Source organism: Megalobrama amblycephala, linkage group LG15, assembly GCF_018812025.1.
Source record: "Megalobrama amblycephala isolate DHTTF-2021 linkage group LG15, ASM1881202v1, whole genome shotgun sequence".
Classification (NCBI taxonomy): Eukaryota; Metazoa; Chordata; class Actinopteri; order Cypriniformes; family Xenocyprididae; genus Megalobrama; species Megalobrama amblycephala.
The window spans coordinates 11,159,800-11,172,903 of record NC_063058.1 but is presented as its reverse complement, the minus strand read 5'-3'; the positions used below and the strand labels follow the sequence as shown (position 1 = coordinate 11,172,903).

Sequence of the window (13,104 nt, the reverse complement as noted above, 5' to 3'; positions counted from 1 at the left end):
TTCTTCAAAATATCTGTTCAACAAAAGAAAGAAACTCAAACAGGTTTGGAACAACATGAGGGTGAGTAAATGATGACTGAATTTAAATCTCTGGGTGAACCATCCCTTTATTTAATTATATATACTGTATATTTCAACATTTTATGGGCCATGTGCCACATTGCTATCCAAATATTGGTATTGGTTATTGAATAAAATTATCAGTCGACCACTAATTTGGATGCATGCATCCAATTTATACAAGAAATGGTGAATGCATGTCCTGATTTTGCCAAATTAGACGCGTTCCTGGATATATAACATATTTTGTTGATCCTGGAACAACATTCCTGTCCAAAAAATAAATCCTAACCATACACCTAACCCTACCCATAACTTTTCCATAAAATCAGAGGGAAATGATAGGTGACGTAGAAGCACCTAACCCTCATTGTAAGCCTAAACTTGACAAACTGTAAACTTGTCACTCAAACCTGATTGGTTGATTGGAATGTTGTTCCAGGATCAACAAAGACGTTGATTCATGAACATGTTGCACTTGGTAAAAACAGGTTCTGCGTAGATGCGTATGCAGTTGACATGCAAACATTATATGCACAGATCAAACTCAGAAAAAAATAGAACATAGTATAATAAAAATAATCGAAATATAAACACATATAATCAAAATATAATTTTAAAAAGCAATAAATAACTTTAGTGTCTTACCGCTACTTGGCTCACTGTAATACTGACTGATGTAGTTATTCATATCATCCTGAACAACACTCTCTGAAACAAAACAAATGTTAAGTCCATCACAACATCATGTGATCTGATGACAAACTAAACAAACCTAGTAACCTTTTTTTACTACGTTTTTTTTCCTAAATCATTTTTCTGATCATTTTTCTCATTTCACTGTTTTATAATGGGGCTTAAACTTTTATTAATAACTATGTAGTGAAGCATTCCACAGTGTAAGCAATGCATTAACGTTCTGATTTTGGCCACCCTCATCTGCTGCTTGGCCTCCTGACCCATAAAGAGGCTGTCTGATGTGGTTGTGGCTGTAGATGCAGCGGAGGTCATCGGCTGGGTAGAAGGTCTTATGATCTGCCTGGCAGAGCGAGGACTCGACTGCACTCTAAGTGCCATCTGCACATCTCTGGAGACGAGACCCAACTCACAACGCCTTTTTAAATTCATTTTTACTGTTTGAAATATTCATCAAACGGAGGCTCGGGAGGAGATGGGGAGCCGACTAAAACACCAGGAAGACAATCACAGCCGAATAAATAACACATGAGGATGAAGACGACCACACGCACATTTTGACTTCTTCCAGGGAGAGAGGAAAAGAAAGAGTTAATATGACACCATATTCTTCAAAAAAAGAAAAATCTAAAATGTACAATTGTAATCAATGGTTTTGCCAAAATACCATTGTATTGCTTAGGGTCAAGCTTTGTAATTTGTCCCACAGAGATTGTTAGTAGACTTGAATTGAAAACTTTTTTTGCATTTTGGTGTTCATTCATTACACAACAATGGCATTTTGGTGGCCTGAAAACGCAAAAACCTGTTTTCAAGGGTTTCAAAGTGCAAGTTTTTGACAACACTACCGTTGTAATCTCCATGTAAACGCAAATCATGGAAGTAAGGTGCTTTCTGTGAATGTGCGAGACTTCTAATTTATTAGCCAGTTATGAGAAGAATATCAAAGTGCAGTAAACTGTAAAAATGAGGTGGATAGATGTGTGTTTGGCGCGAGAGGTCTGTAAAAGAATGCTTATGCGCAGGCGTGTAGTCTTTCTTTACAAAGTGACATCGCCAACTACTTGTCTGGCATGTGTAATACAGCTTTTTAGTCACTTTAGTCATTGCCATCTGTACAAAGAAAATACTTTTCTGTTTTTAGTACATCGACGTCGTGTAAACATACCCTTAGATTTACACCAGACTGGAATACAGTTGCATGAAAAAGTATGGGAATCACTTGCAGAATCTGTGAAAATGTGAATAATTTTAACAAAATAAGAGAGATCATACAAAATGCATGTTATTTTTTATTTAGTACTGTCCTGAGTAAGATATTTTACATAAAAGGTGTTTACATATAGTCCACAAGACAAAAAAAATAGCTGAATTTATTAAAATTCAGTTCAAAAGTTTGGGAACCATTTGTTCTTAATACTGTGTGGTTACCTGGATGATCCTTGACTGTTTTATTGTTTTGTGATGGTTCTTCATGAGTCTCTTGTTTGTCCTGAACAGTTAAACTGAGCTCTGTTCTTCAGAAAAATTCTCCAGCTCCTGCAGATTCATCAGTTTTCCAGCATCTTTTGCATATTTGAACCCTTTCCAGCAGTGGCTGTATGATTTTGAGATCCATTTTATCACACTGAGGACAACTGAGGGACTCAAACTCAACTATTAAAAAAGGTTCAAACATTCACTGATGCTCCAGAAGGAAACATGATGCATTAAGAGATGGGGGGTGAAGATCAAGGTAAATTGTACTTGTACTGTCTTTCGGGAAACATGCAAGTATCTTCTGTTGCTTTTGAAGGGCAGTACTAAATGAAAAGAAAAAAAAAAAGAAAGATATTTTAACAAAATAAGAAAAATTTGGACATCTTCATCCTGTTCAAAAGTTTTCACCCCCCGGTTCTTAATGCATTGTGTTTCCTTCTGGAGCATCAGTGAATGTTTGAACCTTTTTTAATAGTTGAGTTTGAGTCCCTCATTTGTATTCAGTGTGATAAAATGGATCTCAAAATCATACAGTCACTGTAAAGGGGTCAAATAAGCAAAAAATCCTTGAAAACTGAAGAATCTTCAGGACCTGAAGGATTTTTCTGAAGAACAGAGCTCAGTTTAACTGCTCAGGACAAACAAGAGACTCATGAACAACCATCACAAAACAAACAACCAGTCAAGGATCATCAGGTAACCACACACAGTATTGAGAATCAATGGTTCCCAAACTTTTGAATGGGGCCATTTTTATAAATTCAGCTATTTTTTTTATATGTAAACATCTTTTATGTAAAATATCTTACTCAGGAGAGAACTAAATAAAAAATAACATGCATTTTGTATGATCTCTCTTATTTTGTTAAAATTATTCACTTTTTCATGCAATTGTATCCGTGTGAGGTCTTTCTTCATGTCCGTCACTGCAAAAAATCATTACTTTTGCCTTAGTTTCCAGTAAAAATAGCCAAACATCATTAAAACAAGATACATTCAAGTGGAAACTTGTTTTCATAGAAAATATTTTCAGTTAGGTTTATTTTTCTAACCTCACTGGCAGTTTTTTCTTGTTTTAAAATGTCACAAAATGTTACATTTATGTTTGAAAAGAAACAGCGTGGCTCTGAAATTTGATGCTGTCAAATCTTAATCGTTTTATGAACTCGTTTTATTTATTTTTGGTGTCTCCATCCAGTATTTCAGGAATCTGGTTCCTGAAACTAAGCAGACTTTGAGAGCGATGATTCAACATGATCATGCCACGCAGTATCTCTTTGCCGTCACTCGGCGCAGTAAATTCTCATCTGAGCCACAGCGGAGATAAAAGAGCCCTCGTTCTCGCTGAACTCTGACAGGTAGCGGCCACGACTTCAAAACGCAGCTCTTTAAAAAATGAGATCACTCAGCAGCTCCTATATTTTTTTGTGTCTTTGTCTTCGGTGCTTAAATGCATCTAACTCCTGTCTTTGAGGCGCCAAATGTAAAATACGGCCGCTAAGATACGAGCCCTCAGGCAACCGTCACTCTGTCTCCTCTCCTTCGCTCTTCTGTCTCCAGGGGTCGGCCTCTGCTTTGACAGCATTTCTGTCCATGTGCCGTTTAGAGGGAAAAAGCCACGGGCTGGCTCCTGGTGCCCACATTTCCCACAATCCTCTGGAGGATGAAGTGTGGCTTGCACGAAGACCATTGTGGGGTTTTTCAGGTTGAAGGAACAGATGTTTGTGCCATAGTTGAATACTCTTTCAGGAGGAACAAGGCCCAATGCACAGAGCAGCCTGTGTGTGTGTGTATAACAGCTGTACTCCTGCCAAACAGATCCCAATGTGACCTGACATAATGTGGGGAACATTATAGCGGTCTGTTATAATGGGATATCATACGATCTGTCCTGCATGTACTGTCACAGTAAATACTGAATGGATGTTGTTGTCTCTGTTTAGAGCTAATTTAATGCTCAGAGGAGAATCATAGTGGGTGAAATGAGAAAAATGAAGAGTTATAAAAATTTATTACTGGCCCAGAAACTGCATTTTGCGTTATTTGTATGAAATGGACACCCCATGGTCATGGGGTTTGTAGGATATAGTTTGTCTGTCTATCTATTTATTAGGGCTGGGACGATACACCTATCGATTCGATACTATGACGATATTTGGGTGTCGATATGATATGTATTATGATTTTTAAGAATTGTGATTCTACAAGTATTGCAGGTCGTATATCCGTAGATGTTACGAGCAATAGGACAAATACAACTGAACAAACGTACAAATATAAACACTGCTTTTCATTTTTTTCAGGTAAGTCTAACAGTAATTTTCAGGTAGAGAAAATGAATCAAATGTAAAACAGCACTGCATAGTCTTCACTGTTTAACTTTAATATAGATTAATATTTATTAAAGTTACAAAACATATTCAGTCAAGAGCAGTGAGTGATTTTTTTCTTTGTCCTTTGTTGTTTGATTAAAGGTGCAGTATGTAATAATTCTGTCCGCTAGAGGTCGCTAGAGGCCTATTCAAAACAAAGGCGTAGCTTGATGACGCGAAGTTTGAGCGCGGAATCTTGGGACATGTGGTCTTCACCTCAACGGACGGTGGAAAATAATAGGGATTGGACTCGGGAAGAAATCATGTTCATGGATGCGATTGTTAACGTTACTGTAGTATGAAGCAGAGCAGGACCGAGTGTTGTGGGAGCTGAACGAGGACGCTGGAGTGATTGCGCAACACACGCCTCACGAGCAGCTGAACTTTTATTATGCCAGTCGCCAGCGCCGCTTCCGCTTTTCCGGTCATGAGTATGATTAGATTTAAACAATAAGACTAAATGTGTTGAGATATATAACAATAATTAGTTTTCTGTCTATAAATATATCAAAACAGTTGTTCCCTTGTCTATTAAAACACGTAAATATTAAAGCGTCTTTGGTGTTTTCATGGTTTCTACAAAATAAAACCGGAAACCGAGGATAACGCGGGTATGACGCAATTGACAGGCGACTCCTCACACGTCCCGGAGCCTTGGATAAAATTCAAATTTTCTCACGATTTACAAATAGTTGGAAACATTTGGGATATTGTAAGTACTCAAGTGAACAAAATATATAATACTGGCCTAGTGGTTTTTGGATATTTTACTGCAAAAATCTTACATATTGCTAGTCTGGCTATCACCAGACCAAGCTCAATTTAAAATTGAACATTGGTCTGGGGAGTTTGCTATGTATTTCCTACTGCACAAGAGGCGTGATCAACGAGCATTAGTCACGCAATTGTTAGTCCTTCAACCAATCAGATCAACGATCCGGGTGACGTACTTTGTAGAGCGATGCGAAAACTCCAGACAGGTTTACCGTGTCTCAATCAGCATCGAGCGATTTTTGCAGGTTGTGCAAAAAAACATGAAAGTGATCGGTATTTACACCCACTCGAGCAATTTGTTTGCTAACTAAAGAAGTCATTCAGCATCGTCGAGAGGTTGAAAGGCGACTCTGATACTGTTCTGGTTCAGTGTAAATGAACGCGGAATATAGCCGCCCTAAACTACCTCATTGTCATGACAACCAAAAAGATTTCCAGTCAGCTCAGGCGCCGCGAGATTCAAGAAGCAGGGAGACGAAACATATAACGTTAGAGCAAATAATAAAAATATTGTCTACCATCAAGGGGCATTGAAGTAAAAGAGTCCTGTACTCACATCGTGAAGCAAACCACCAAAATAACAGCAGAGAATCGTCGTGTGTCATCAATCGCCGTTTGTAATCTTCCTATGAAGTGACTGTCGGAGTCAACGCTCTGCTACATTTCTCTCAGATAAGGTAAATGCTTAACACAATCGGCGTCACTGTGATTGTGCATTGTTATTTTGGAGTGACGGTCGTGCGAGAGACGGGTAGATCAGATAGAGTTTGAAAGCTGCTTGCCGTCGCTTCTCGTCGTCATCGTGTTATACCCGCCAATAGCGAGCAAGGTGGACAAGCCAGTCTGTGATTGGTTCCCGCAAAAGTGTAACAGCGCAGCAGAAATGAATGCACGGGTTTCCAGACTGAGTTGCCGAGCGAAATCAAATCGCCGGCAGATCAGGCTGGGTTTACCCAGACTAACATATTGCACCTTTAACATTAAATAACAGAAAGCAGCAGGTTTATTAGGCTGCTGTCACTTTAAGAGCTGCACGAATCCAATGTACTGTTACACATGCGTTTTCTTTCTCAACTGTTTGTGTACTTAAGATATAACAGACTATGTTTACAAAAATACTCGCCGAAAACCTGCATTTTTCGACGTAATTTTGTGTGAATATGTCCGTTCAAGCGCAAGAAGATGTGAAAGAGAGCTCAATTCAGCATTCGCACGCTGTCTGAGAGGGGGCTTTCTGGGTGCGAGCTTTGGATGTTTGCGCACAAAACTTCTCACACTGTTGAACTGAGTTCTCTTTGGCGTCTTCTTGTGCTTGGATATTTAAATTGGCAAGGGTTAAAATCACGTACAAATGATAAACTTCTGTGATGCAATACTGGCCCGAACGGGCAAGTGACAGTTGCGTCAACTGTCCCGAGCGACGTTTACACTGGCCCCAGGCTGGAGTAACTTTCCAATGCATTGTCTATAAGCAAGGACTAAAATAAAGCAATTTAACATGAATTAATATCAATTCTGGAATAAAAAATAGATTTTAAAATCGTAAAAAAAAAAAAAGTAAAATCGCGATCTATAGATCTATAATCATCTATCTATGATTATGTAAAGACCTTGATTATCTTTGGATGTATTCGCTGTCTGTGGCTTTTCATGTGATTTAATTGCATTTTTTTATATGAAATATGATAGTGTTACATAATAATTTTAATAAATTTTACTTTTGTCAGGTATCATGTACGTTTGCATAAGTATCACTTTCTCCACAGTGGTTTTAGTATTATATTAGTTTGTGTGCTATGTTCGACCACGTGGGGAACAGAAGAATTATATAAAAGTTATATAATTGATACAGCACTGTACTGAAAGTTATCAGAGACATTTTAGTGGCGCATAAACGTCGCTACATTTCCGTTGCTGGTTTTAGTTCTCATTAAAACGACAGGGATAGGACAGGACTGGGTACCTGGAGCAGGTCTGGGTTCTCTGGTATTGGCCCGGCACTCGTTGTCAGATCCAGCGGGCCCCAGGCCGTCTATTTCCTGGAAGCTGCTGCTCTGTTTCCCCCATACGTGGTGGATCTGCATGGCGGCCTCCCGCTCAGCGGCCAGATCCAAATCCTGCTGCGCCAGGTGAGCCCTCAACTGCCTGATCTCAAACTGCCAGAGAAAAGAACAGAGAAAGACTAATATAGTACTGTCAAAATTGACAATTCTTATTACAGTATTTATTATAAATGATTTCTATGTGCACATCATTATTTTTTTAAATTCATGTGCCCTCGTGATCTTTAATCAAATCAACTCTCCCTTTCTCTTGCAGTGACATCTCTTCTTTTCTCCGATAACGTGTTTACTGGCGTAAAGGCGGGACAACCTGTCACTCACATGAGATCAACCAATAGCAAACCACAATCATCCAATCAGTTCCCCATGGACAAAATCAAGTCCAGTCCTGTATTTTTCCTTTTTCCAGAAGCCGTTTCATTCGGATATATGTCACAATAGGGAAGACTATCGCGACTTCCGTTTCAACTTTAATCTGTATCAGTCGTATTGCTGTTTAACACATTTGTGCGCTCTCCCTTGTGTTAACTTTCAAGGGGATATATCATGAAAATCTGACTTTTTCCATGTTTCAGTGCTATAATCGGGTAATCTACCAACCCAGAAAACGTGACAAAAACAACCCAGTAACTTTGTTTTGGTAAGCCTTTCTTTGCAAGCATGTGAAAAAACGAGCCGCTCAGATTTCACTCCCAATGTGACTTCGGAAGGGGATCTTATTATAATATTACCGCCCTTTAATCTGAACGTTTCCACCCACGGCGCTGACATTTTGTTTTTGCAAGTGAAAACGGTGTACCAGTTCTAAGGCCATGGCAAAAGTTCGAGCAAAGCATGCTAACTGTTCTGTCGTTGGCTGCACAGATGGGCACAGAACACTATTTAGAGTCTCATTAGCTTAGATAGCCTGCAAGTTGAACCTGGCAATCTCGATTGCTAAAAAAGGAGCGTTTCTGTCCGAGAAATACAAACCCGATTCCAAAAAAGTTGGGGCACTGTACAAATTGTGAATAAAAACAGAATGCAATGATGTGGAAGATGATATATCAAATGTTTAAACTGAGAAAATGTATCATTTTAAGGGAAAAATAAGTTGATTTGGCATCAACACACGGCATCAACACATCTCAAAAAAGTTGGGACAAGGCCATGTTTACCACTGTGGCATCCCCTCTTCTTTTTATAACAGTCTGGAAACGTCTGGGGACTGAGGAGACAAGTGGCTCAAGTTTAGGAATAGGAATGTTGTACCATTCTTGTCTAATACAGGCTTCTAGTTGCTCAACTGTCTTAGGTCTTCTTTGTCGCATCTTCCTCTTTATGATGTGGCAAATGTTTTCTATGGGTGAAAGATCTGGACTGCAGGCTGGCCATTTCAGTACCCGGATCCTTCTTCTACGCAGCCATGACGTTGTAATTGATGCAGTATGTGGTCTGGCATTGTCATGTTGGAAAATGCAAGGTCTTCCCTGAAAGAGACGACGTCTGGATGGGAGCATATGTTGTTCTAGAACTTGGATATACCTTTCAGCATTGATGGTGCCTTTCCTGATGTGTAAGCTGCCCATGCCACACGCACTCATGCAACCCCATACCATCAGAGATGCAGGCTTCTGAACTGAGCGCTGATAACAACTTGGGTTGTTCTTGTCCTCTTTAGTCCGGATGACATGGCGTCCCAGTTTTCCAAAAAGAACTTCAAATTTTGATTCGTCTGACCACAGAACAGTTTTCCACTTTGCCACAGTCCATTTTAAACAAGCCTTGGCCCAGAGAAAACGCCTGCGCTTCTGGATCATGTTTAGATATGGCTTCTTTTTTGACCTATAGAGTTTTAGCCGGTGGATTGTGTTCACCGACAATGTTTTCTGGAAGTATTCCTGAGCGCATGTTGTGATTTCCATTACAGTAGCATTCCTGTATGTGATGCAGTGCCGTCTAAGGGCCCGAAGATCACGGGCATCCAGTATGGTTTTCCGGCCTTGACCCTTACGCACAGAGATTGTTCCAGATCCTCTGAATCTTTGGATGATATTATGCACTGTAGATGATGATAACTTCAAACTCTTTGCAATTTTTCTCTGAGAAACTCCTTTCTGATATTGCTCCACTATTTTTCGCCGCAGCATTGGGGGAATTGGTGATCCTCTGCCCATCTTGACTTCTGAGAGACACTGCCACTCTGAGAGGCTCTTTTTATACCCAATCATGTTGCCAATTGACCTAATAAGTTGCAAATTGGTCTTCCAGCTCTTCCTTATATGTACATTTAACTTTTCCGGCCTCTTATTGCTACCTGTCCCAACTTTTTTGGAATATGTAGCTCTCATGAAATCCAAAATGAGCCAATATTTGGCATGACATTTCAAAATGTCTCACTTTCAACATTTGATATGTTATCTATATTCTATTGTGAATAAAATATAAGTTTATGAGATTTGTAAATTATTACATTCCTTTTTTATTCACAATTTGTAAAGTGTCCCAACTTTTTTTGAATCGGTTTTTATTTTGGAAAAAATATGAGACCATTCACAGCATTTGATAGCAATCATAAACGTTAGCCTGGTGTGTATGGCTCTGTTTTTGTTTATCATATGATGCTATTTTAAAAGTATTGTGTTTAATAGAATAGGTTAACATGCTTTTAATGTTCAAAAAACATTATACTGTACATTACAGCTCCTCTGTCCCCAGTCTGTCTGAAACATGCAGATTTCTACAAAGCCCCTCCTTCCGAAAAACCCCAGAGTGCTCTGATTGCCCAGTTGACCCCGTGTGTTGTGACTGGGCAAACACCTCAAGCGTGTGTCGAAAGTGTAAAGCCCCTTATTATAATCGCAAGCTTCAGCTTCCAAGGCTTCTAAAGGATTTGTATACACACAGTTAATAATAATGTCATCGGTTTTACCGTATCAGTTCGCGCCTGAGTCGGATTCTGAAAATGCGGATGATCAAGCTGATCGATCTGAACCAACTTTGCACGACTTGAGCAGAACGTTTCACAGTGGTAAGTATTGTATATAGCCGTATTCTCCCAGGTTCAGGAAGCTGTCCTCTGTAAAATGTGCTGTGCACAAGCAAACTTGGGTTGTACAGCTTTATAAATAAATCTTAACCTCTGATTAACCTTTGAAAACAAAAGCATCCAAATACACAGCGTCTCCACGACATGACGACAATTCAGTTCAATGAAGCCTCGTCCACTCTCTTTGCGCACGTCTTTGGGCGGCATTATGCTAATATTTCACATTGTGATGTGGACGTTTGAGGAAGTAATACCTGGATCAGTGTTCTCCGTTAAATAGAATAAATCCCTTTGTGGGAGAATATGAGCTTTATAATACTGCAGATATTATACATGCACAAAGAGATACATTACACACTAAAAGACTAGGAAAACATTAAAAAAACATCATATAACCCCTTTAAAAATATTGTTTTCAATACTTAAATATCTGAATACATTTTTAAAATATTAATTTATGTTAGTAATCTCATTTTATGTCATTAAGATCTGTTATATATTATATATAACAGATTTTAATGACAGAAAATGAGAAAGGAAAAAAAATATTGTCAGGAAACCTCACTAAATTATTCATATAAAAAATATTAATGACTACAATCAATCTGACTTCAATGGAAACAAGGAAATCTGACATTTTGTACAAAGGCAATATTTTGCATATTTGATTAGTGATCTACAAATAGTGTAGAATCTTAAATATTTCATTTATTATTTATTTTGTTGTTTTTATGTTTACCTTTATGAACTCCAGATTAATATAGTTTATGTGACTATTGGAAAAAGCTATACACTGAGAAGTTCAGAGATTATAACTCTTTAATTATAAATTTTAATTATAGTTATAGGTAAGTATAGTTTTTTCCAATGATCATTCCTGATATTTAGAGAGAAGAGGGGTAATTAAATTAAATTGCAAACGATTGATTGAATTGATTGATTTTCAAATGTTTTTACTGTTTTTTTATGTTTATACTTTGAAATAATTGTATGTTTGTAGTTTGTGTTTTGTATTGCTTTGTATATTATTGATCTAGCTTTCTATGCCTTGAAAGGAACCAATAAATAAAATGTATTATTATTATTATTATAGCTATTATTTATAATTGATTGAAATGATAGCTCTTTAGTTAAATCAAATATATTTATCACTGGCAGTATTACACAAACAAACCGAATTTATTTGTTGAATCGACGTCCACACACTCGTCATAATCATTGACCTCTACTGTTCTCAGGGCCGCTGCGCTGATATCGACAGGCCTCAGATCAGTTCCCAACACACATTTCAAGACATTTCTATCACAGTCTTATCTGCCTTCATCCCCAAGGAGAACAGAAACACATCTAGGGTAAATTGTGTATTTCAGTGGTGTGCATTGATCCCTGTCTGCGTTATTTGTCTGGTGGACCCAGGACAGGCTGGACGGGTCACGTGACTGCTTTATGTAATCCACTGGGTTGGATTGCAGCTTGAAACGGGAGCTTGCATCATCCGGCGGGACCCGATCAGAAATAAAGCATGAGCTTAGTACGGTTAAAAATATGAGATATTCAGGATGCATTGTGCTGGGTGAGACACAATTCACATACATCAGAGTCTGTCGACATCAGTGGCATGTAATTCTAGACAGACAAAAAAAATTAATAATTTTTAAAGTGACCCTAAAATGGTTCAATTGCAATAAAAAAAAAAATCTATAACTGATAACTGATCCATCAAAAATGCATTTGTACAGGTAATTACAGGTCCCGTCTTACTGAGCAGAAGTAGAAAATTGAAGTGAAATTTGATTGTGTGTCAGAGTGCTGCCCTCTGCTGGTGAAATACACGATTATGACTGAAGCAAAATGGAAAAAATGTTTAGAGAGGGGAGAAAATAGAGTGCTGCAGTAATGATGATGTATTTTTGTAGGCCAACCTGGATCCCTCGACAAAAACCCAATTTGGCTTTTGGATTATTGCAGAAAGATCTGCGACTAACAAAAGCTTGTGATTCTTACATGTTTTGTTCATCATGATAATCTTCACAAATGAACAACTTTTATGAAATTTGAAGCATAAATACAATCGGCAATCTATAAACGAACTACACTATAGCTGCATGACTTCAATGTCACCGTCACTAAGCTTTCAACAACTCTTTTAGCCTTTGTTTAAAAACATTTTCCCTGAAAGTTTGAGTTAGAATAGTTTGCAAGAGTACGATTATAAACACAACGAGGCTGTGAAAGCATACTAGTGACTGGATGAGTTTATCCGTTCGGGTGATGACGTTTAATGTCCGACAACCTCTGTAGTCCCACTTATTAACAACCGCCTTTTACAAGACAAGTAAAAGTTTTTTTTTTTTTTTTTTAAAACACTGACTCCAGGACGATGGAACCGGAAGTGCTAAAATACTACATAATTTCCAGATTTTCGCCTACAAAAATACGTCATCCCTGCAGCACTCTATTGCCATGTTTCCACCTGGTATTAAAATGCGTTTTGGTCAATTGGATCACAAGTGGACGACGCTAAATACAAGTGTAAATGGGGTGTAAAACGTTTTGAGCTTGTCCACTTTCAACCACTTCCAGAGGTAGTCGAAAATGCATTCGACCGGATTGCTATCATGGTGTAAACGCT

At 38.3% G+C, this 13,104-nt stretch overlaps 1 protein-coding gene across 1 annotated transcript in view; it reads right to left on the bottom strand.

Annotated features, from left to right (window-relative positions):
- Positions 1-13,104, bottom strand: part of tmem266 (transmembrane protein 266) — a 103,006-nt gene that overhangs the window by 3,031 nt on the left and 86,871 nt on the right. Inside the window, 2 exon segments of the mRNA XM_048157484.1 lie at positions 709-771; positions 7,345-7,537. Of these exon segments, the coding sequence (XP_048013441.1) occupies positions 709-771; positions 7,345-7,537 (256 nt within the window).